Source organism: Somniosus microcephalus, chromosome 7 (assembly GCF_052327205.1).
Source record: "Somniosus microcephalus isolate GS21.2 chromosome 7, FLI_Smic_1.0, whole genome shotgun sequence".
NCBI classification, from domain to species: domain Eukaryota; kingdom Metazoa; phylum Chordata; class Chondrichthyes; order Squaliformes; family Somniosidae; genus Somniosus; species Somniosus microcephalus.
In genome coordinates this window covers 79,515,140-79,540,373 of record NC_140993.1, presented here as the reverse complement: position 1 = coordinate 79,540,373, position 25,234 = coordinate 79,515,140, and the positions used below count along the sequence as shown (strand labels likewise).

At 46.0% G+C, this 25,234-nt stretch overlaps 1 protein-coding gene across 1 annotated transcript in view; it reads left to right on the top strand.

Annotated features, from left to right (window-relative positions):
* tmem67 (transmembrane protein 67) overlaps positions 1 to 25,234 on the top strand; it is a 495,060-nt gene that overhangs the window by 232,313 nt on the left and 237,513 nt on the right. Inside the window, exons 14-15 of the mRNA XM_085992667.1 lie at positions 702 to 807; positions 10,570 to 10,626. Coding sequence (XP_085848793.1) covers positions 702 to 807; positions 10,570 to 10,626 — 163 coding nt within the window. The remainder of the gene's footprint in view (positions 1 to 701; positions 808 to 10,569; positions 10,627 to 25,234) is intronic.

Genomic DNA, 25,234 nt, shown 5'->3' with positions numbered 1-25,234 from the left:
ATGTTCGAGCATATCACAGTCCCCCCGCCCTATTTCTATGTCTACATCGTCCTTCTCCATAGTGAAAACAGATGCAAAAAATTCATTTAGAACCCCTCCTACATCTTCCGGCTTCACACACAGATTGCCACTTTTGTCCCTAATGGGCCCTATTTTTTCCCTAGTTATCCTCTTACCCTTAATATACTTATAAAACATCTTTGGATTTTCCTTTATTTTGCTCGCCAGTGTTATTTCATGGCCCCTCCTTGATCTCCTAATTTCTTTTTTAAGTATCCCCCTGCACTTTTTGTACTCCTCTAGGGCTTCCTCCGTCTTTAGCCTTTTGTATCTACCAAAAGCCCTCCTTTTTTTCCTAATCCATTCTCGTATATCCCCTGACATCCAAGGTTCCCTGTGGTTTTTGGAACCACTCTTGACCTTTATGGGAACATGTTGCCATTGTATGATCTCAAGAATTTGGATTTCACTCTACTAAGGGTCAGGAAACCAGTTTTCAAGGAGATATATAAACGTAAGTATTTCCTTAACTGTTGGAGTAATCGACACTGCCATTAGGATTTCAGTCAACTAATTTATTCTGTAACTTTAAAGGAAAGAATAGTTGTAATTTATTATTAAAATGATAAGAGTTTATAATTGAATTATAATTAAAATATCCAAATAGATTTTAATGTTATCTTATTGACATCTTATTGCAGTATCAACCTTGTGCCTAACACTCTACAAGGAAAGATATTTCCTCCTATTATGACTGTCACCTACACGGATATTAAGATCCAAAATCCAGATGTACAAACTATTTCAGTAAGCATGGTTCCCTTTTTTAAAAATTCAAGGAGCAAGGAGTAAATGAGCAAAATTGACCCTGTTTATCATAATAAGATCAATTTCATCATGCATCTTACTAGAAATGATCTATTTAATTGTATTACTCAATAGCTCCTTCCTCAATAACAAAATGGCAAACAAATTATGCTAAAAGTATGAACTGGTGTATATACGTTCAGCTTTTGGTAGGCAAACATAACTCGCACATGCCAACCTAGAAAACTGGCAAAGAATGGCAATCTACTTCAAAAAAGTTGACAGCAAAAAAAACAACAATTCTGAATAAAAAAACCTTCTGACATGTGAAAGCAAGAAATTGCATTGATAGCATAGTGAGGTGTGGCTTTATTACTTAAATTCTAGTTATACTCAACATCTGCCAGAGAATTGGAGAAAAGGGAATGTGATGTCCACCCATAAAAAGGGGCAAAGAGATAACTCAGGGAATTACAGGCTGGTCAGCCTGACATACAGTGGGCTGGATTTTCATTGAGGAGACGGGTAGGAGGCGGGACTACAACTTTCGGGGTTGTAGTCCCGCCTCCATCGAGTTGTAGCCAACCCACGCGATTTTCACTTGATTGACCTTGTTGAGCCCGCCCAGCGGGCTCAGCAGGCCAATTAAGGGCCACCCGGCAACAGGTGATGCCACAGATTGATATTTCATCTGTCAAGACCTTTTGACAGATGAAATGTCAGCGTTTGACAGCTGTTTGAAGCTGTCAAACACTGACAATCTGTACTCCAAGTTAATTCCTTCCTCTCAGGATGATTTAGAGATCTCTCCGGAACAGAAAGCTGAATGCTGCAATTTTTGACAGATCGCGGCCATTCTGCTTTCTGTGCCGGTGAGATGAGGGACTCTCGAGACCTGAAGGAAGGAAGGCTGTAAAGGTAAGTACATGTAAGTAAAACTTCTTTAAACACTTTACACACACCAAACACACTTACCTCTGCACTCATGCACCCATCACTCACCTGAACACCGGACATCTCGACCCCTCCAAGCCTTTCAGCCCGACGGCCCGCCTCGCTAACTTGGCATGGTTTGGAGCCGTCGGGAATCCCACACTTCAAGAATAAAAATAAGGATTAGGTTAAAAACTGCCTGTTAACTACCTGTTAACAGGCAGTTAATTGGCACTAATCCCCTTCCCGCCTCGGGGAGGCGGGTCCCAGTGCGGGTCAGGTACCCGCCTCCTTTGAAACTGGCATGGAGGCGGGTTGTGGGCGGGATGGGTTTGTGCCCCCTGATTTCGGGATTTTAACCTCCCACACGCCTCCAATCCTGCCTCCACGGCCCAGTGAAAATCCTGCCCACAATGTAGGGAAAGTACTGAAGGGCATCCTGAAGGAATGAATGATGAGCCATCTGGAGTAGAACAGAACTATGAGATGGAGCCAGCGTGGCTTTATGGGAGGTAGAAGAAAGAAAGACTTGCATTTATATAGCGCATTTCACGACCGCCAGGCGCCCCAAAGCACTTTACAGTCAATGAAGTACTTTTTGAAGTGTAGTCACTGTTGTAATGTACGAAATGCAGCAACTGTCATGAATCTTACCATTCATGTAGAAATGACTCATGAGATAACACTGGACGGCGCCACCAGTTGGTCGCCCAGTGTAGGGGGTTTCTCTTGCTTGCTCTGGTCTCCTGCCAGGCTTCTTGCAATAATTACCCGTGAGTGGTTCGACCCACTCGCCCCTACGGTTCTAGACCTTGGACTTAGGTGCAGGGAGCTGTAGTGCAGAAAAAACTCAATAGACCAGGTCGAATAGCACGAAATGGATGCCTTTATTGAACAGTTTGCAGCATTATAAAATACATGTCATAAGCACAGATTAAAGCAACTACAAGCATGCACACATCTATAAACTTAACTCTATAGAAATGGGGAACACACGGCACATCGTGAAAGGGGTAACACATTACAATTACCCTTAACCCCCTCCCCTAAACCTAACTAAGTTTCGATTTGAGGGACTCGGGATCATGCTCACCACTTTAAGAATTGCGAAAAAGGCTTTGCAGCCTTTCGACACAGCTTTCCGTCGTCACGTGGGTTTGGAAGCTTCTGGCGTAGCTTGTTTTCCTCTTGGTTCTCCTGCGATGTAGGCAGCCGGTACAGCCTTGGTGAGCGCTCGCCACGGATGGATCCGTTTCCGATGTGATTTTTAAGAACTGGATGCACACGGATGAATCCGTTACCGATGTGATGTTAAAGAAGAACTGGAGCATCCGTTACCGATGTGATGTTGAACTGGATGCACACTCCGGGACCTGAGTGTCTTCTTCTCTGGCCTGGGTCGTCGATGATCTCCCGACAAAAGTACCCGGGCCTCCCTCGTCGTCTTCCCGTCGTGGCCGGGCCTTGCCTGGCCGAGCTGGCTTCCAAGCCGAATTCTTCTCGTCGTCTTCTCGTCGTGGCCGGGCCTTGCCTGGCCGATCCCCGAACACGTTCCGAACCGAAGTGCTTGTCTGAAGCCCCGATGGAGTCTGTCCCGAAGCGTTTTAACCGAAGTCGAACTCTTTTGATGGACTTTACTCAATCCACAGTTATACTTTTGGAACATTCTTATCTCCCGCCAAATCATAGTCCTGTCTTTGTAATAATTTTGGCGGGCAGACCTCTCTGCAGGGGTGTTTTGTCTTCATAACGGGAGTCGGTGATAGCTTAACTGGCCTTCCTGGGCTGATAATGTCTTTGCTTTGTTACCGTAACTTGGTTTGTATATTGATCGGTCTGGAGATTGCCCTGGATGGCTGTTAAACGGCTTCTCTTTGCACAGTGTAATGGGTTTAAGCGTTCGTTCAATTGTCCGCCCATTTCTTGATGGGTCTCATCCTGCCACCCAAATCTGTCCTGTACTTATAATCTAATCAATATGTATGCTCAGTTCCATGAGTTTCGGCTTCCCGAAACTGGTTTTCGCGGGCTTTTAATGCCCTCAATCCACAAGCCTGTCTGGCTTGCAGTAACAGAAATTCAAATGGTCCCAGAAGCTGGTCACGAGGTCTGGTGGCCATTTTGTGTGCCCTTTTATCAAAGGTTTCTCTGTATAAGCTTCTTTTGGTCAATAAAGCTGTTTTATTAACCCTATTTTCCTACGTGATTATTTAATGAAAATTTCGCGAATCTTACACCAGTGTTATCTCATGAGTCATTTCTACATGAATGGTAAGATTCATGACAGCAACCACTTTGCGCACAGCAAGCTCCCACAACCAACAATATGATAATGACCAGATAATCAGTTTTTAGTAATGTTGATTGAGGGATAAATATTGGCCAGGACACCGGGGATATCTCCCCTGCTCTTCTTCGAAATAGTGTCATGGGATTTTTTACGTCCACCTGAGAGATCAGACATAGCCTCGGTTTAACGTCTCATCCAAAAGATGGCACCTCCGACAGTGGAGCACTCCCTCAGTACTGCACTGGAGTGTCAGCCTAGATTTTTGTGCTCAAGTCTCTGGAGTGGGACTTGAACCCACAACCTTCCTAATTCAGAGGTGAGGATTCTACCAACCGAGCCACAGCTGACGCTTAAGTGAGTCACAGCTGATTCCAGCAAAGCTTTTGATAAAGTACCAGATAGACGATTGGCCAACTAGGCTGGAAGGCACACTATAGGTGAAGTGCTTCTGAAATGGACTGAAAATTGGTTGAAACAGGAAGCAAAGGATGGTATGTGGAGCGGGATAAGCAATGAAGGAAATAACTAGTGGAGTAGGTCACGGCTTAGTGCTCAGCTTGTTGCTGGTTTTAATATACATAAATGATTTGGAAGTCATAGAGTCATAGAGTAATACAGCACGGATAGAGGCCCTTCGGCCCATCGTGTCCATGCCGGCCATCAAGCCCTGTCTAATCTAATCCCATATTCCAGCATTTGGCCCGTAGCCTTGTATGCTATGGCATTTCAAATGCTCATCCAAATGCTTCTTAAATGTTGTGAGGGTTTCTGCCTCCACAACCCTTTCAGGCAGTGAGTTCCAGACTCCAACCACCCTCTGGGTGAAAAAGTTCTTTCTCAAATCCCCTCTAAACCTCCCGCCCTTTACCTTGAATCTATGCCCCCTAGTTATTGACCCCTCTACTAAGGGGAAAAGCTCCTCAGCATCCATCCTATCTATGCCCCTCACAATTTTGTACACCTCAATCATGTCCCCCCTCAGCCTCCTCTGCTCCAAGGAAAACAAACCCAATCTGCCCAGTCTCTCTTCATAGCTGAAGCGCTCCAGCCCTGGTAACATCCTGGTGAACCTCCTCTGCACCCTCTCTAACGCGATCACATCTTTCCTGTAGTGTGGCGACCAGAACTGCACACAGTATTCCAGCTGTGGCCTAACCAGTGTTTTATACAGCTCCATCATAACCTCCTTGCTCTTATATTCAATGCCTCGGCTAATGAAGGCAAGTATCCCATATGCCTTTTTTACCACCTTATCCACCTGTTCCGCCGCCTTCAGGGATCTGTGTACCTGCACACCCAGATCCCTCTGACCCTCCGTCTTGCCTAGGGTCTTTCCCTTCATTGTGTATTCCCTTGCCTTGTTAGACCCCCCAAAGTGCATCACCTCGCACTTTTCCGGGTTAAATTCCATTTGCCACTGTTCCGCCCATCTGACCAACCCATCTATATCGTTCTGCAGACTGAGGCTACCCTCCTCGCTATTTACCACCCTACCAATTTTAGTATCATCCGCGAATTTACTGATCATACCCTTTACATTCATATCCAAGTCATTAATGTAGACCACAAACAGCAAGGGACCCAGCACCGATCCCTGTGGTACCCCACTGGCCACAGGTTTCCAGTCACAAAAACAACCTTCGACCATCACCCTCTGCCTTCTGCCACTAAGCCAGTTTTGTATCCAATGTGCCAAGGCACCCTGGATTCCATGGGCTCTTACCTTCTTGACCAGTCTCCTGTGCGGGACTTTATCGAAGGCCTTACTGAAATCCATGTATACCACATCCACTGCGTTACCCTCATCCACACACCTAGTCACCCCCTCAAAAAATTCAATCAAATTAGTCAGACATGATCTTCCCTTGACAAAGCCATGTTGACTATCCCTGATTAATCCTTGCCTCTCCAAGTGGAGACAAATTTTGTCCCTCAGGATTTTTTCCAGTAATTTTCCTACCACTGATGTTAGGCTCACTGGCCTGTAGTTCCCCGGTTTTTCCCTACTACCCTTCTTGAATAATGGTACTACATTAGCGGTTCTCCAGTCCTCTGGCACATCCCCTGAATCATAGAATGGTTACAGCACAGAAGGAGGCCATTTAGCCCGTCGATCCAGTGCCGGCTCTCTGCAAGAGCACTTCAGCTAGTCCCCCTCCCCCGCCCTTTCCCCGTAGCCCTGCAAAATTTTTTCCTTCAGATACTTATCCAGTTCCCTTTTGAAAGCCACAATTGAATCTGCCTCCACCACCCTTTCAGGCAGTGCATTCCAGATCATAACCACTCACTGCGTAAAAAAGTTTTTCCTCGTCATCTTTAGTTCTTCTGCCAATCAGCTTAACTCTGTGTCCTCTCCTCTGCTTCTCGACCTTTCCACCAATGGGAACAGTTTCTCTCTATCTACTCTGTCTAGACCCCCTCATGATTTTGAACACCTCTATCAAATCTCCTCTCAACCTTCTCTGCTCTGAGGAGAACAACCCCAGCTTCTCCAGTCTATCCATGTAACTGAAGTCCCTCATCCCTGGAACCATTCTCGTAAATCTTTTCTGTACCCTCTCTAAGGCCTTCACATCCTTCCTGAAGTGCGGTGCCCAGAATTGGACACAATACTCCAGTTGAGGCCAAACCAGTGTTTTATAAAGGTTCATCATAACTTCCTTGCTTTTGTACTCTATGCCTCTATTTATGAAGCCCAGGATCCTGTATGCTTCTTTAGCCGCTCTCTCAACCTGCCCTGCCACCTTCAATGATTTGTGCACATATACCCCCAGGTCTCTCTGTTCATGCATCCCCTTTAGAATTGTACCCTTTAGTTTATATTGCCTCTCCTCGTTCTTCCGACCAAAATGTATCACTTCACATTTTCCTGCATTAAATTTAATCAGCCACGTGTCCGCCCATTCTACCAGCCTGCCTATGTCCTCTTGAAGTCTATCACTATCCTCCTCACTGTTCACTATACTCCCAAGTTTTGTGTCATCTGCAAATTTTGAAATTGTGCCCAAGTCCAAGTCATTAGTATATATCAAGAAAAGCAGTGGTCCCGACCCCTGGGGAACACTACTGTCTACCTTCCTGCAGTCCGAAAAACAACCGTTCACCACTACGCTCTGCTTCCTGTCACTTAGCCAATTTTGTATCCATGCTGCCACTGTTCCTTTTATTCCATGGACTTCAACTTTGCTGGCAAGCCTATTATGTGGCACTTTGTCAAACGCCCTTTGAAAGTCTACGTACACCAGATCAGAGGGCTGTGGATGCTGAGTCTTTGAGTAGGTTCAAGGCTGAGATAGATAGATTTTTGGACTCTAGGGGAATCAAGGAATATGGAGATCGGGCGGGAAAGTGGAGTTGAGGTCGATGATCAGCCACGATCTTATTTAATGGCGGAGCAGGCTCTAGGGGCCATAATGTCTATTCCTGCTTCTATTTCTTATGTTCTTATGTTCTTAACCGCATTGCCCTCATCAACCCTCTCTGTTACCTCATCAAAAAACTCAGTCAAGTTAGGTAAGCACGATTTGCCTTTGACAAATCCGTACTGGCTTTCTTTAAGTCCAAGTGACTGTTAATTTTGACCTGAGTTATCGTTTCTAAAAGCTTCCCCACTTCCGAAGTTAAACTAATACAATAGCAAAATACTGCGGATGCTAGAAATCTGAAATAACAACAGAAAATGCTGGAAACACTCAGCAGGCCAGGCAGCATCCGTGGAGAGAGAAACAGAGTTAACATTTCAGGTCTGTGACCCTTCGTCAGAATGGAAGTTAAACTGACTGGTCTGTAGTTGCTGGGTTTATCCTTACACTGTTTTTTGAACAAGGGTGTGACATTTGCAATTCTCCAGTCCTCTGGCACCACCCCCGTATCTAAGGAGAATCAGAAGATTATAGCCAGTACCTCCGCAATTTCCACCCTTACCTCCCTCAGCATCCTAGGATACATCCCACCCGGTCCTGCTGACTTATCTACTTTAAGTACAGCCAGCCTTTCTAGTGCCTCCTCTTTATCAATTTTTATCCCGTATCTCAACTACCTCCTCTTTCACTATGACTTTGGTAGCATCTTCTTCCTTGGTAAAGACAGATGCAAAGTACTCATTTAGTACCTCAGCCATGCCCTCTGCCTCCATGCGTAAGTCTCCTTTTTGGTTGCTAATCAGCCTCACCCCACCTCTTACTACACGTTTACTATTTATATGCCTATAGAGTCTAATCTCATACTCTCTCTTTGCCGTCTTGTTTCCTGTTTCACTTCCCCTCTGAACTTTCTATATTCAGCCTGGTTCTCACTTGTATTTTCAACCTGACATCTGTCATACGCCCCCTTTTTCTGCTGCACCTTACTCTCTACCTCTTTCGTCATCCAGGGAGCTCTGGCTTTGGTTGCCCTACCTTTCCCCTCATGGGAATGTACTTCAACTATACCCGAACCATCTCCTCTTTAAATGCAGCCCATTGTTCGATTACAATGAAGGCAGAAACAAAACTTGCAGATGATGTTAAACTGGAAGGGCAGCCATGAACCGGGAACAAGCTGTTCAAATTATAAAGGACCTAGATAGATTGGTAAATTGGACTTATGAGTGGAAATGTCATCTAATGTGGATAAATGCAAAATACGTAATCAGATTGGGAGTGGAGAATAAAGAAGGGCAATGTAAGCTGCATGACATCATTCTACAGGACACTAAACAGGAGAGGAATTTGGGGGTACTAGCAGATAGATCACTAAATCCATTAGCACATGTCTGGGAGTAAGAGTGAAAGCAAATAGGGTCATAGGCTGTATAGCCAGAGGATTAGAGCACAAATCTCAGGAAGTGATTCTGAGTTTGTACAGAGCTCTAGTCCAGCCCTACCTAGAGTGCTATGTACAGCGAATGGTAACCTGAATTATAAGGAGAGGCTGTAGAAGCTGGGGATGTTATCACTGGAGAAGATAAGATTCAGGAGTGATATTCTATCAGTGTCCAAGATCCTAAATGGAATAGACAAGAAAAATATAATTATATTTAAGTGTGACAAATTCTAAAAAAAGAGGGCATAGCCTCAAACTTAGAAAAGTGGGTGAAAAAAGTTTAGATTTAACTCCTTTATACAGAGTGAGGTGAATGCTTCAAATTGATTGCCAAGAGAAGCAATGGGGGCCGATTTCATTAACAAATTAAAGAAACTTGGATAAGTACCTGGAGAAAAGTTTGATAGCGTAATATGAGACGTATCATGGTATATGACATTTCCTAAATAGATTGCAATGGTTGTCCCCAGTCCTGTAAATTCCTATTGTCTTTTGTAATATTTCTGCACTTTAAGCCTAAAAGGGAATGTAAGTCTTGAAGGCTCAAGTTTTATTTTCTTGTGGGGCAGGTCCATTCTTGCAAATTAATTATTTTTCTTGATATTTTAAAACCTTTTTTCCAACTAGTTGCAAATTTCTTAATAGCAAATCAGAAACCCAAATATTGATTCCTGTCTTGCAGGCACCAAATTTAGAATCATGTCACTCCTTTCAAATGAGGTACACCTCCCTCCCCTCAGAACTAGTCTGGTACATTTCTCGGGGGCTCTGGAGGAAGACCATTAAATTTGGTACATTTTGGTTAATTTTAAAGATTTCAGGGTAGAAATTGGTGCAAATCAATCGAATTTAACCCCCTTCTTGTTTCACACTTGAATTTTTAAAAATTTAATCTTAAAGAAAGGAAAAAATAAAGTGATATTTGTATTTTCAACAAACCAACTAGAATCAGCTTCCCCAAAGCAATTCTCTCTTCCCCCCAAAATGCTGCCTCCAGCAGGGGGTTATTCCCGGTGTCCGGCCAATACTTATTCCTCAAGCAACATCACTAAATCAGATTATCTGGTCATTATCACATTGTTGTTTGCAGCACCTTGTTGTGCGCACATTGGCTGCTGCATTTCATACATTACCACGTTGACTCCACTTCAAAAGTACTTAATTGGTTGTAAAGTGCTTTGGAATGTCCTGAAGTCATGAAAGGTGCTACATAAATGCAAGTCTTTCTTTCTCTTCACCCTCCATAAAATACTGCTACCACCTACCCACTTTCTTTCTTTCTTTCCCTTCTTCCCCAAAAACACTGCTCCCAGCTTTTCACCACCCCACTCCTGAAATGCTTGGTTCCTAGTTTCCCCCACCCACTCTGACACTCCCTCTGCCTCAAGTACCACTCCCGAGCTCCTTCCTGCCACTATTATTATTGATGGTGCTGTATGCTGAGTAGGAATTCCCAATCTCACGTCAATTCCTTCCCACTTTGTACAGTGCCATTATTCACAATCGAAGTGGCATCAGGTAGAAGTTTGGGAGCGGGTGTTACGGGGGGCCCTGGTCTGCGTTAATTTTGGTCCACAAGCACAGATGTACAAACAGCATTCCCAGAATACTGACTGTCCACCTTAAACACAAACAGTTGACATATAGGTTTGCTACCAAGGTTTTTAAATTATGAGCAGTTAGATTGTACCAAACTTTAGATGCTTTATTTGATATTTTTCCCATATATCCAACAGTTATCTTTTTCAGTTGAATACAAAATGGACTTGACTACTGCTTTTCAGAATACAGAAGTAAGTTTCTGTTTGAAAGAATTACCCTGTTATTCCAATTAAAAATTAATCTTACTAACCAACTGTTTGTTGTAGTCACTGTAAATGTAATCATGATAATCACAATTGTTTGCAGCTCACAATGAACCTCATCATAAATCAACACTATGAAGGTTACTGAAGTAAAAAACAAATTTTAAAGCTGAACAGAACCAGCCTTGAAAATCACAGTATATGTGATTTACAAAATCCTACAACGGGTTCAAGGGTCAGATCACCATTGTCAACAAATTGAGCTTCCTTTTTTGGATAATATCCATAACATTCAGGCTTAGAAATTCATTTGCCCTTGAAACTGGGCACGGGGATTGCGATGCGCTAGCAACTCTTGCCCATTCGGAAGACTGTAGGCAGCACACGAACTTCATAATGCCTGCTCATTTCCATGATTGTGGTTTTCAGCCCAGCGCTGAGCGCGCTGCTGAATGGCTGAACCCTCAGCAGAGGGCCCAAGTTTGTGCAAGGCTAGCATCAATTAAAGCTAGTCTGCACTACTTAAAGACAGTCTGCACCTCTTAAAGGGGAGGTGCACTCTGCCTGCAGCAGATCATTGAACTGGCTGAGGAAGATAGTGGGAAGGAATGGCACAATGATGGCACAACAGGGGAGAGAGCATGAACAAAGGTTCTCCGATGCAGCACTGGAAGCCTTGGTGCAAGAGGTCAATAGGAGGAGAGAGGTTCTCTTTCCACAGGGGGCCAGGAGGCCCTCCAGGTAACAGAGCAAACTACAGTGGGAGCAGATAGCCACTGTGATAAATGCCAGCAGTGTATCCCCAAGGACGTGGACACAGTGCCGGAAGAAGTATAATGACCTCACACGAGTGATCAAGGTCAGTGAATTAATCTTCAAATGCCATATCCCACAAACTGCACCACTAGCCTCACACACTGCTTAACTTACGACACCCCCATCACTCACCTACCAGCAATCTCTATCAGTCACCATTCATACCTCACATTCACATGCTCCATCTCACTCTCACACACACATACTGCTGCAAGCCTCACACCCATATCTCATAGCTTGCACACACTGTCAGCTATTCAACCATGACAGGCACATCACCCAAACACATTGCATCACATGCACTGACACACTTCCCTTTCTATTGCAGGAAAAGGTGGCGCATAACCGGCACCAACAGAACCAAACCGGTGGCGGACAGGCTCGCCTGCATCATCTCACCCTCATTCTTGGGAGGGGCATGGCTGAGCATGTGGCCAGCGGCGGAGCAGAAAGAGTACAAGATGCCGGTATTCTCATATGTTAGCCTCCTTCTTACATCCCACTCCCCCCTCATCCCACAATCTCTTCTGATTTACAAGCTGCACATGGTGTAAGCACGCACCTCTTGCTTTTCCCCCTCCTCTCACCACAACCTCACCCTTGTGCCTTTCTCATATCAGAGACCCAAGTAAGCCAACCTGCATAGCCAGAGGTTCAATATGAAGAGGGGGAGGAGAGTGATGAAGAACAAGAAACACCATCACTCAATCTGACAGTCGCAGCCACCAGCTCAGATACTGGCACTGCACAGAGTTTAGAGGGTAGCTTAGAGGCGGGACCTGCACGTGGTGAGTCACCGGGCACGAGTGGGCTGCAGCCAGGATAAGGGGAAATGGTAGCGCAGGTGCCAGCTCCCCGGAGCGTGTGGTCGCACATGAGTTCTGCTGCAGAGGACTCAGATGAGGACTTCGGTGGGGCGGCCTACAGAAGAACACTGATGGGTATGCACAACAGAATGCTTCGTGCATTGGCAGGCCTGCCAGAAAGCCTGAGTGCAATGTCAAGCAGCATGGAGGAGTCAGGCACTAACCTTGCACAGGGCTTTGCGCAGAGCTTGGAGCCAATCCTTTCCAGCGTGGAAAGAGTGGGCAGATCCATTAGCGCACTTGTGGACTCAACCATCATGCAGCGTCTGATGGCTGATGTCTCAGCTTCCATTGCAGCACAAGCACAAGACACCCTTGTGGAGTGCTGCAGTGGAAGGTCAGACTTCTGTCATGCAAGCTCAGACTGCTGCCATTATGATAGCAAAATACTGCAGATGTTGGAAATCCGAAATAACAACAGAAAATTTCCAGTTTTGAAGAAGGGTTCGACCCGAAACGTCAACTCAAATTTCCCTCCACGGATGTTGCCTGACCTGCTGAGTTTTTCCAGCATTTTCTGTTGTTATTTCTGCTGCCATTATGGCTGAGTTTACTAATGTGGAAAGGGGCACGCAGGGTGTCACAGCAGTCCATCAACCTGCCCTCCAACAGATAGGAATTCTGAGGCGCCACCCCAGTTGAGTGGCAGTGGCTCCGTGGAGCAAGAACCTGGTGTTCTCTCTCAGGATGACAGCATTCATCCTCCCACCACTGGCACTCCTCCAGTGTTCTTGCTGTTACCTGTCAGCCAGCTAGCCCAGACTGCTAGCAAGGTGGAGCATTCACAGCTGGGCCTTCTAGGCCCAGAGGTGTTTGAGATTGTCCTGCAATGCCATCTGCACTCTCCCCCAATGAATGTCAGCAGCCTTCCACCAGCCACTGGGGTAACACTTCGTAGGAGCACTAGGACAGACAAAGGCACACTGAAGACCGGCACTAAGGGAATGCAGAAGGGTGATTAGTTGACTTTGTTATGTTATATTGGATGGATTGATGGATAAACTTGGATTGGAATGTTTCTTTTGTCGTGGCTTTGTAGGGGGTGGTGTGTCGTGCCCAGTCAGCTTCGTCTCTGACTGTCCTTTGAACGGTTCAAATTGCTCCCACACCCCTGGGTTCTAGACACTGGACTTAGGTACAGGCGGCGATACAGAAAATCGAATAGACAAGTGGTTTGGTGCAAGAAAACCAAGATTTTATTAAAAGCAGAATAAAACAATCTTATGAAAATCACTGGTATGAAAAATTACAGGCATAAACAATTACTCTTATATGGGAATGGGGAACACACGGCACATCGAGGGAAGACAACTACATTAAACAATCCCCTTATCCTTATCCCACCCCCTATACCTAACTAGATTAAGCTATGAGGGGCCAGGAATTCATGCTCACCGAACCAAAACCTTTTGCTTAAACGGTTGTGAGTTTTGAGGTCCGCTCCCGCTGTCCTTTGGGATACCCCATCGCCACGTGGTCTCAGGGCGCGCGCTGAAGTTGTTGATGCGAAGCACCCTCCTTTTTCCTCAGCTACCGTCGTCGTCTCGTCGTGATGGGTTTTCTTCTTCTTCTCCCTCAGGCGGTCGTCGGCGATAATGTTACGGTTGGGGGTCGATTGGCGGTTTTTATCGTCTAAAAGATTTTGCTACCCATGCTTCGAACGCTAGTTTATTCGTCACGGGCGCTGCCACCCACTCTTCGAACGCCAGCTTATTCGCACTATTCATGCATGCAATGCCAACTTATTCACCAAACGCCAGTTTATAACTAGGCGTTTGGTTTTCCCCAATGCGTCTTTCGCTGCCCTTCTCTGCTTTTATCAGTTTACCTTCTTCGTCTCGTCTCATCTCGTCTGCCCGTTTGTGGCCTGTGTGTCCTGTGTGGTTTTGAACTCGGGTCTCGTTCTCCTCCCGCGTTTGGCCCCGGTGTAATGGGCGTCCTTGGTTGTTGAGCGGTGCGGGGAGCGAGAAGAGAGCCCGCCACAAGGCCAGGGCATGAGTACGAGCGGCAGCGGGCCAAAAGCCAATGTTGAGAGGGCAGAGCAAGAGCGCTAAGAGCGATTACCACTGATGGGCCTACAATTATACCCGTTCTTCAACTCCTTATCTGCGCGCCAAATCAGGTCAGTCCATTATTTAACTTTTGGCGGGCTTGTTTAAATGATTACAACCATTTACTTTAACGACTTTTGGAGTGGTTGTCTCCAGGTCTAATGGCCCCGATGTCCTGGTTGTTTGTCATGGATAAGACTTAATTGTCCCCATCCTGACTTGATGGCTACTGTGAGCTTTTACCGATTAAATATGCAGAAACCTAATGGCCTCGATTCTAGGCCCATTCTAGCTTGATCTATTTCAAGTCGAATGAATGTGTATTCTGTGTTTACTTTGTCTGGCTGGCTCCAGAGAGCCCTTCTCACAGATTCCTGTATTTTAAGTTTCGTCTCCGGGCCTGCCTGTCTGCAGAGCCCTGCTTTAAAATCCTGTTGGTTTGGTCACGAGGCTGCAGAAGCCATTTTGGGTACCCTGTTTTTAATAACTATGTCCAAACAGGGTCCCTTGATCCATAATTTGGGGAGTGCGGGAATTTTGAGAACCCTGCACTTACAGCTTTTAGTTCAACATTGTGGCCAAGAGGACGCTGTGATGGTCAGTAACAGAGGGACGGATGGTAAGGTATGGGACTATTGTTGAATGGGGAATTGGGGTTGCGTTCACTCATACCGCAGTTGGATGAGTCGATTACGGGCAGCCGGGGCAGAAAGGGGCTGTCTGGGATGCCTCCTCCCTCCCACTTCCTCTTCTTCTGCTTCCTTCTCCTCCTCTTCCTCCTCCTCTTCCTCCTCCTCCTCCTCAGCTGGTCGCCGCATCCCTGGTGGCAACTGCTGGACCCTCATGATGGTGTGTTTGTGGAGCATGCAGCAGACAACGACAAATCTTGAGGCACATTCTGGTAAGTACGGCAGGACTCCTCCAGAGCGGTCCAGGCAGCGGAAGCATTGTTTAAGAATGGCAATGGTCTGCTCTATCAGATTCCGTTTGGCAGCATGGTTCTCATATGCATGCTGCCCACCTGTGGTTGGGTTGCGGAGCGGAGTCATGAGCCAAGTGGTCAGCGGATAGCCCATGTCACCCAGTAGCCACCCTCTGTTTTGTCTTGGTGGCTCAAAGACTGAGGGAACAGCAGATTGGACAGAATTAAAACATCATGACTGCTGCCAGGATACCAGGCATTCACCATCATGATGTGCTGACCATGCTTGCACATTCAGCGAGTGATAACCTTTGTGATTGCAGTACATCTCAGCATTTAGATGAGGTGCCCACAAAGCAACGAGCATGCAGTTGATGTCGCCCTGCATCATGGGGAAGTCTGCTATCCTGGCAAAGCCATATGCATGCTCCGCCTGCTTCTCTCTGGTCAGAGAGAAGACAATGAAGCCCCCTCTTCTGGCATAAAGAGCGTCTGTTACCTCTGTTATGCAGCAGTGGACGACGAACTGGGAGTTGTAATAGATGTCGCCTGCTCCAGCCTGGAAGGATCCCAATGCGAATAAATCCAGAGACATGGTCACCTTCACAGCCACTGGCAGCGCTGTCCTTGCCCTGGTGTGAGGCTGCAGGTCCAGTTGCAAAATGTAGCAGAGTTCTGTGATCACCTCCGTCATAAAGCACAGATGCCTCACACACTGCTCCTGGCTCAGGTTGAGGTAAGAGAATTGCTCTCGGAAGACACTAGGTGGGTAAGGCCTGCTGCTGAGAGCCCCTCTCCCCTTCCTCCACCTCCCTCTGTGAGCAGCTTGTCCTTTTCTTTGTTGCATCTGTTCCATCTCCCTGTCATGCTGTAGGCCAAGGGGGATGAAAACTAGAGCACCCATGACTGGGAGCAAGTGATCTGACCAGAACCTTTGAAGTCAGAACCAAGGCCTTCTCCACATGCAGCACCACCCCCAGTCACCTCACCAACTTTAAACAACTCTGGAAAGCTCCAAACACTTCCAGAAACTTACACAGAGCCAGTAGAAATTAATCAGCAACTCACCTGAGAGTGGTTGATGATTCCTTGAAATATCACTGGTAGGGGGTGTTAGATCCATGTGTTAATGGAGACACGGAATGCAGGAGTTGATTTAACAAGTGTTTACTGAACAAAGTCTGGAGGTGAACGAACTACACAAGACGCTACACAGGCTTATATACCCGAGTGGTCACTACTGGTACTACAGTATACAGGGGCTTCAAAAACATAGTTCCTCTTAAAGGTACATACACTACAATTCCTCCCCTTTTAGATAAATAGTACATAACATTTTAAGTAATCATTAAATAACATTTTTACAAGAACAATAATCTACACATTTGCTGAAGTTAATCAATTACAAATTCAGTCTCTCTGGAGGCTTCCTGACTCGGTCCGGATAACGCCTCGGTGGTGTAATAGGTTTCGGTGGTGTAGTAGGTTCTTTTGGCAAGGTCGATTCGGCTTCAATGCCAGTGTCGGGTTCATCTGGTTCCAGTATCACCGGATCGGAGGTAGATACTATGGGTATCTCTGCTTCATCACTAGGCGTATAGAGTTGTGGTGCAGGTTGTCCTTTTTCGGATGACTCTATGATCTGGTCAGCATGGCGCCTTATTATGCTTTCTCCAATGTCCACGGTATACATCAGCGGTCCTAGTCGTGCGCAAATAGTTCCAGGCTGCCATTTCTCGGTACGGTAGTCCCGGGCCAAAACTGGTTGACCTATCTGGAAGGTTCTAGTTGGCCTTTCATTCATGCTTTGAAATTGCCGGTTCTCTACGTCCCTTCTGACGTTTGGCTTGACCAAATCCAGCCGGCATCTTAGTCTTCTATTGAAAAACATCATGGCGGGGGTTTGGTTTGTAACCACATGTGTTGCATTCCTGTACGCAAACAAGAAGTTATCTACCTTATGTTGTAGATTTATGTCTTCATTACCCATGGCCTTTATGGCCTTCTTGAAGGTCTGGACAAACCTTTCAGCTAATCCATTGGTGGCGGGATGGTATGGGGCGGACGTGTAGTGCTTAACCCCATTGTTTTTTAAGAACTTCCTGAATTCTTCGGATACAAATTGCGGTCCATTATCAGAACAGATCTGTTCAGGCAGCCCATTCCTGGCGAATATGGTCCTTAATGCTGTGATGGTTTTTTCCGTGGTGGTGGAGGACATCTTTATTACCTCCGGCCACTTGGAGTGTGCATCCACCGCGATTAAGAACATTGAGTCCATAAATGGACCAGCAAAGTCGATATGTACCCTTTGCCATGGAGGTGAGGGCCACTCCCGTGGATGTAGAGGGGCTTGTGGTGGGGCGTTTTGGACCTTCTGGCATCCTAGACAGCTCTTGGTCATTTCTTCGATGTCTCCATCGATACCTGGCCACCACACAAACGCTCTGGCTGAGTTCTTCATTTTCACTCCACCCAGATGCCCCTCATGAAGCTCCTTTAGCACTTTATCCTGGAGTTTTGGTGGAATCACCACTCTGGATCCACACATCAAGGTTCCTCGGCACACTGACAGCTGTTCTCTTCTTTGCGAGAATGCTGGCAACAGTGGTTCGCCATGTGCTGGCCATCCCTTCACCGTTAAATCGTAGACTCGTGAGAGAGTCGGGTCATTTCTCGTTTCCTTTTCAATGGTAGAATTTGTCACCGGTAGACATTCCACTATGGTCGAGTGGAACATCTCCACTGGGTCCACTGTAGGCGCCTCTTCTACCGTTGGCAACGGTAGGCGCGATAACCCGTCAGCATTCCCATGCTGTTTTGTTCCTTTGTATTCTATGTCATATTGGTGTGCCCCTAGGAAAAGGGACCACCTCTGTAGCCTTTGCGCTGTCATAATGGGAACGCCCTTTTTAGGGTTGAATATGGAGACGAGGGGTTGATGGTCAGTCAACAAGGTAAATTTTTGTCCGTGTAGGTAATGGTTGAATTTCTTCACCCCCCACACCAGGCTGAGTGCCTCCCTGTCGATCTGGGCATAGTTACGCTCAGCTGAGTTCAATGAGCGTGACGCAAAAGCTATCGTCCGCTCCGAGCCATCAGGGAATCTATGCGACAATACCGCTCCCACGCCGTAAGGGGATGCATCGCACGCCAGTCTGATTGGCAGTGATGGGTTGTAATGAGCCAACACTTCCCTGGACGTGATCAAGCCTTTGCATTTATGGAAGGCACGTTTACAGTCTTCGCTCCATTTCCAAACTACTCCCGTTTGTAGCAGTGCGTTAAGAGGGTGCAGAACCGTCGACAAGTTTGGTAAAAATTTATGATAGTAATTTATTAATCCCAAGAACGACCTTAATTGTGAGACATTTTCAGGCGCTGGGGCCTTTACGACCGCTTCAATTTTTTCAGGTGACTTATGCGACCCTTCTTCGTTAATGACATGGCCACAATATGATATTTGTTTCTGGAAAAATTCGCACTTGGGGCGATTTGCTCATAGGCCCCGTTCTCTCAGCCTCGTGAGCACCTGCTCCAAGTTGGCAAGGTGCTCGTTGTCGTTTTCTCCTGTTACAAGGATGTCGCCTAGGTAGCATTGAGTCCCCGGAATCCCTTGCAGGACTTGCTCCATAGCTCTTTGCCAGATAGCCGGAGCTGATGCCACTCCGAAAACCAGTCGATTGTACTGGTACAGGCTTTTGTGTGTGTTTATCGTGAGATACTTTTTAGAGGCCTCCTCAACCTCCATCTGTAGATATGCCTGTGCTAAGTCAATTTTGGTGAAACATTTCCCCCCGGATAGTGAGGCGAAAATATCTTCTATGTACCGTGTGAAGAACCGGGTTTACAGTCACCTTGAAGTCCCCACAGATGCGAATTTTTCTCTGTTCTTCAGATTTATCATTATTCAACGTTTTCTTCATGACCGGGACGATGGGTGTTGCCCACTCACTCCAATCTACCTTGGATAACACGCCTGCTTTTTCCAAATTCTCCAGCTCTGCCTTGACGGCTGGATGAATTGCGTATGGCACCGGCCTTGCCTTAAAAAACTTGGGAATTGCCGCATCTTCCACTTTTATTGAGGCGGTGGCGCCTTTCAGGGTTCCTAGTTCCTGTTGAAACACTTCTTTGGCGTTAGCCAAGATTTCTTTTAATCGTCCAAGTATGACGTCATCATCATTTTTTTTCTTACTGGTCACCGTCAGTGCCTGAATGGAGTGCCAGTCTAAACGTATCTTTCTGATCCATTCACGTCCCAACAACGGTGGACCAGCATCTTGCAGAACGTATAAATACAACTTCTGTATTTCCTTGCCGTTGTATACAACAGGCACCCTTATTTTCCCTCTGGGATATACTTTCTGCCCCGTATATGTCTTCAAGATAATGGATGTGTCTTTCAAAGGTATATGCGGAAATAGCCGCTCGTAATCCCGTCGACTCATGGCGGTCAGAGCTGATCCTGTATCTAGCTCCATTTTGACTGGGGACCCCGCTATCGTGAGGGTAACCCAAATGGTCTGGTAATCTTCTTTGGCAATTACATTATGTAATTTGAGACAGCTTAGTCTCTTGTTTCCGGAGTCGCTATCGCTCTTCTGGTCTTCAGAGCTACTGTCCGTCATCATTTGTATCTTTCTGTACTTTTCCTTATTGACCTTTTTACTGTCAGCGGATTTTTTTTCCAGATCTGCATACACGTGTAATGTGTCCCATCTTTCCGCATTGCCTGCATGCTTTGTCCTTGAACCAGCAGTCCTTCCGGTCATGGGTGGATCTGCCGCAGCGATAACATCTCTCGAAACCCCGTGTCATTTCATGGGTGCCGAAGTCCTGTGGCTTTTGCTGTATCTCTGCAGCTCCTCTTGCTGCTGCTTCGTATGATACAGCCACACTGAAAGCCTTGTCCAGTGTCAAATCTTTCTCAGAAAGTAGTCTTTTCTGTGTTCCTTCGCTAAGGAGACCGCAGACGAATTTGTCTCGTAGAGAATCTGCCAGTCCTGCCCCGAATTGGCAGTGCTTTGGCAGCTTTCTTAATTCAGTGAGGTAATCAGCGTTACTTTCATTCTTGTGCTGATTCCTCCTGAAGAATTTGAATCATTCCGCTATGAGCAGCGGTGTTGGGTTTAAGTGCTCCTGTAGGGTGTCAACAATCTCCTTAAAATTCTTGTCCATCGGTTTGGCTGGAGTGATTAAGTTTTGTAACAGCCCGTATGTCCTTGCGCCCATCAGATTTAGAAGTACCGATGCCTTTTTATCATCCATTACTTCATTCGCCTTGCAATATACCTCCACTCTTTCCACATATGTGGTCCAATCTTCTATATCACTATCGAAAGCAGTAATATTGCAAGTCTTCGGCATCTTGAAAATCTAAAATGGCGCTTCCCGCGCTTTTCCTCCGTCCCCGATGGATCAAAATGGCGCCTCCCACGCTTTTCTTTCTTCCCCGCCGAGTGAAGATGGCGCCTCCCGCACTTTCCCGCCGCTGCCGCTGCTGCCAACGCCGTTCTCCGCAGTTCCCGTTGCGACCTGCAGCTTTTCGCGGTATTTCTATTTAAAAAAATTTTTTTATGTATATATCTCTTCAATAGTTTCTCCGTTACTTGGAGAACCGTTCCCGTCGTGGAGCGGACCCTCTGGGACTTTCCCCTCCCTCTGCTCGGTCCGAACGCCGACCTGCTTTGCAGCACTGGCCGCGCCCTGAGTGCTCCACCCTCTCTCTCTCTTTGCTTCTGCTTCCCGACTCGCTGCCCGGCCCCATTGCAGAGCTACCCGATCGAGCTCTAGCCCACCGCAGCCCAGGAAGGATCAGTGCACTACCTGCCACCAGCCTGTTTAGCTGGTGAAACCACAGTTTTTTGTTTTTTTTTCTTGCTTCTGGCTTCGACCTTCGTCTGAGGAATTGATCCCCTTGAGGTGCTGCCGAATTGCAGGTAAGTTCGTTTCTAACTCGTCGCCACTGTTAGATCCATGTGTTAATGGAGACATGGAATGCAGGAGTTGATTTAACAAGTGTTTACTGAACAAAGTCTGGAGGTGAACTAACTACACAAGACGCTGCACAGGCTTATGTACCCGAGTGGTCACTACTGGTACTACAGTATACAGGGGCTTCAAAAACATAGTTCCTCTTAAAGGTACATACACTACAGGGGGTCCTTGCAGCTGCTGAATGCATGATCAGCTGTGCAAGGTTAACACAGGGAGTTAGTTCCAGCGTTGAGGACAAAAATGGCAGCGCTGGCATCAAATTAGCATTGCATGCTGATTGACATCACAATCTGCCTACTCTACATACTTCTGGCGCACGCTCCCAGTGCTGATGTTAACGCGCTCGCCAAGATGGCGTCCGGCATGGCCCGCACCAGAATTGAGCGCGCGCGGCTCAGATGCCATTTTCGATCCAAAACGACACCCATAGCGGCCAAACAACGGATGCTATGCAGTCGAATTTTTATCCCTTAGTGAGCTTACTGCCCGTGTTCTCCCCTAACATGGCCGTGGCCCTCTGAATTCTTCAGGACTTGTGAACATTTAAAAGATAATCTTTTAGTCTTTGAGCATAATGATTCCAATTTTAACTTTGTATAATTGTAGGTAGTTGCTGGAGACTGAATTCTGAAATTAAGAATGCATATAGCTCTTATTCTATGAATGAATTATCAATGTCTCCTTCACAGTTTTTTTCATAACAACCTGTTTATTGTTTTCCATTGGACTTATATATGTATATATGACTTTTGAGTAGTATAGTAAAATGTTTCAAAAGAAATTTGCATGTTATGTTTGGTGCAGACAGTAAACAGTGTCTAGGATGCTTTGGGACAGTCATCACAGTTAGTGGGTAATTATTGGTGAGGATACCATGGAAGAAGTAAATATAATTATTGGGGGAAGAATTTTTTGGCCATACATTATGCTCCTATTGATATTGGTGTGATACTAGTACTGTTTTGGAGCTGTGCTGGTGGATAGTCCTTTGCTTCGAAATCACAGGCTCTGAAGTCTCATACGCACACGACCTGCACATCAATACACATATGTAAACATGTTTTTTTTATTTTTTGTTAAAGAAATATTTAGAGGAGATTGGCATATGTCAGAAGCAGCTGTAAAATGCCTTTTGTTGGCTGCACATAATTCCTGATGAAAGAATCTCAATAAAAAAGTTAATTGCAAAAATGTACCAGGTTTGAGGTTTAATACTGTTAAATTTAAGTAACATGGACCTGTTGGAAGGCATGTTGGAAATGTTTTGATAAATACGGTAATCATCAGAGGGACCAGTCTTTCATGCCATCCATCTGAAATAGAACCTAGATTCCAGAATTAAAAGGGCAGTTTTCTCATTGTGTCACCCAGTTCCCTTCTTTTATGGACAGTTGTTCTGTTGATAATCTAGCATTTATAAATAGTTTGTTAGACTCACTTAAAATAGATATTTGAGTAGTTGAGTAGTTACAGTGCTGAATTCAAGTTCCTTTTCGTGTGTAATTCAGCATCTACTGAATAACATATTTTGGCAGCCTTGACCAGGTTATCTATGATTGAAAGGAAGATAAAACTGAACAGAGGGGCCTTTGCATGTGGGGAAAGGAGGAATCCATTTTGATAACTGTTATAAATCTCATCATCATAAAGAAACTACTCATGAAATAACGCTGGACGGCCAGCTGGTGGCGCCGTCCAAGGAGTATAAATACAGCGACTATATGTTAAGGCCCCAAACGAAATTTTTGCTCGGCATCTATTGGCCACAACTCGACAACAACCCGGGGAATCACTTGATGAATTCCTTCAAAAGCTTCGCAGGCTCAGCAAGGATTGTAACCTTAAAGCTGTCACAGCTGAGCAGTACCAGAAGGAGCTAATTCGCGATTCCTTTATTAATGGAATTACGTCTCCCTTCATACGCCAGCGTCTGTTGGAGAATAAAACCCTCGAGTTACAGGCTGCCTATGACCAGGTGTGTTCCCTGGACTTAGCAAAGAGGAATGCAGATACCTATCTTTTACCTCGTGCATGGGCTGCTGCTATCACTTTTAATGACTCCTTCGATAGGTCTCGGGCGGAAGCCCTCACTGATGATGACTCTAACTTAGCGGATGAGAACCCCGCCCTAGCGGCATCTTTGCAATCTGGAAGGAAGTGTTTCTTCTGTGGAGGTGTGTTCCATTATAGGAAATTTTGTCCTGCTTGTAACGCAACCTGCAATCATTGTAGCAAGAAAGGTCACTTTTCTAAGGTATGCCAGTCAAGAGCCTCTGTTAGTAAGAAAGGCCACCTTTCTAAGGTATGGCGGTCGAAAGCTCCTGTTAGTTTTGTAGCTACTATCTATAAAATTGCTCCTCCCCCAAGAGCCACGACTAAGGTTACAGCTGCTATCTATGAAATTGCTCCTCCCCCAAGAACCACTACTAAGGTTACAGCTGTCAGGAGTAAAACTGCTCCTCCTCCCATCACAGCTGTTTTCCCCCAAAGGCAGCCACGAAGGTTTCGGTAAATGGACACATTTTGAGCACACTAATTGACTCATGCAGCTCTGACAGCTTCATTAGTGAGCGGGCTGTCAGTAAGTTAAAACTGCGTATTTACCCCTCGGACAGGGAAATTGCAATGGCTCTGACGACACTGACCACCGGCTTTTGTCTTGTCGACCTTATTCTCAATGGTCGCACTTATTTCTCCACCCGGCTCAGTGTGCTCAAAAACCTATGCAGTAATGTGCTCCTGGGACAGGATTTCCAGAAACAGCACAAAAGACTCACTTTCGAGTTTGCATTGTCAAAGCCGGAGCTTACTATTTCCAAAGTACCGTTTTGTGCGCTTTCGGCGGCTTCGTTCGATGAGCCCTCCTTGTTTGCAAATCTTTCCCCCCGATGTAAGCCCATAGTCACTAAATCACGACGTTTCAGCCAAGATGATCGATCCTTTATCGAGGCAGAAATCTCTCGCCTTCTAGCTGACGGTATCATTGAGCCATGTTCATCTTCCTGGCAGGCTCAAGTCGTCGTTGTTAAAAATCCTCTGAAGCAACACAAGAAACGTCTTTGCATCGATTACTCGCAAACTATTAACCAGAATACCGACCTGGATGCCTACCCACTACCATGCATCGATGACATGGTCAATAACCTTGCCAACTACAAGGCCATAGAGTTATACAGCACAGAAAGAGGCCCTTCGGCCCATCGTGTCTGCGCCGTCCATCAAGCCCTGTCCAATCTAATCCCATTTTCCAGCATTTGGTCCATAGCCTTGTATGCAATGGCATTTCAAGTGCTCATCCAAATTCTTCTTGAATGTTGTGAGGGTTCCTGCCTCTACCACCCTTTCAGGCAGTGAGTTCCAGACCCCAACCACCCTCTGGGTGAAAAAGTTCCTCCTCAAACCTCCTCTAAACCTCCTGCCCCTTACCTTGAATCTATGCCCCCTTGTTATTGACCCCCCTACTAAGGGGAAAAGTTCCTCTTTATCTACCCTATCTATGCCCCTCATCATTTTGTACACCTCAATCAGGTCCCCCCTCAGCCTTCTTTGCTCCAAGGAAAACAACCCCAGCCTGTATAGTCTTTCTTCATAGCTGAGGCGCTCCATCCCAGGTAACATCCTGGTGAATCTTCTCTGCACCCTCTCCAAAGCAATCACATCCTTCCTATAGTGAGGCAACCAGAACTGCACACAGTACTCCAGCTGTGGCCTTACCAGCGTTTTGTACAGCTCCATCATAACCTCCCTGCTTTTATATTCTATGCCTCGGCTAATGAAGGCAAGTATCCCATATGCCTTTTTAACCACCTTATCTACCTGTTCCGCTGCCTTCAGGGATCTATGTACATGTACACCAAGGTCCCTCTGACCCTCTGTACTTCCTAGGGTCCTACCACTCATTGTGTATTCCCTTGCCTTATTTGTCTGTCCAAAATGCATCA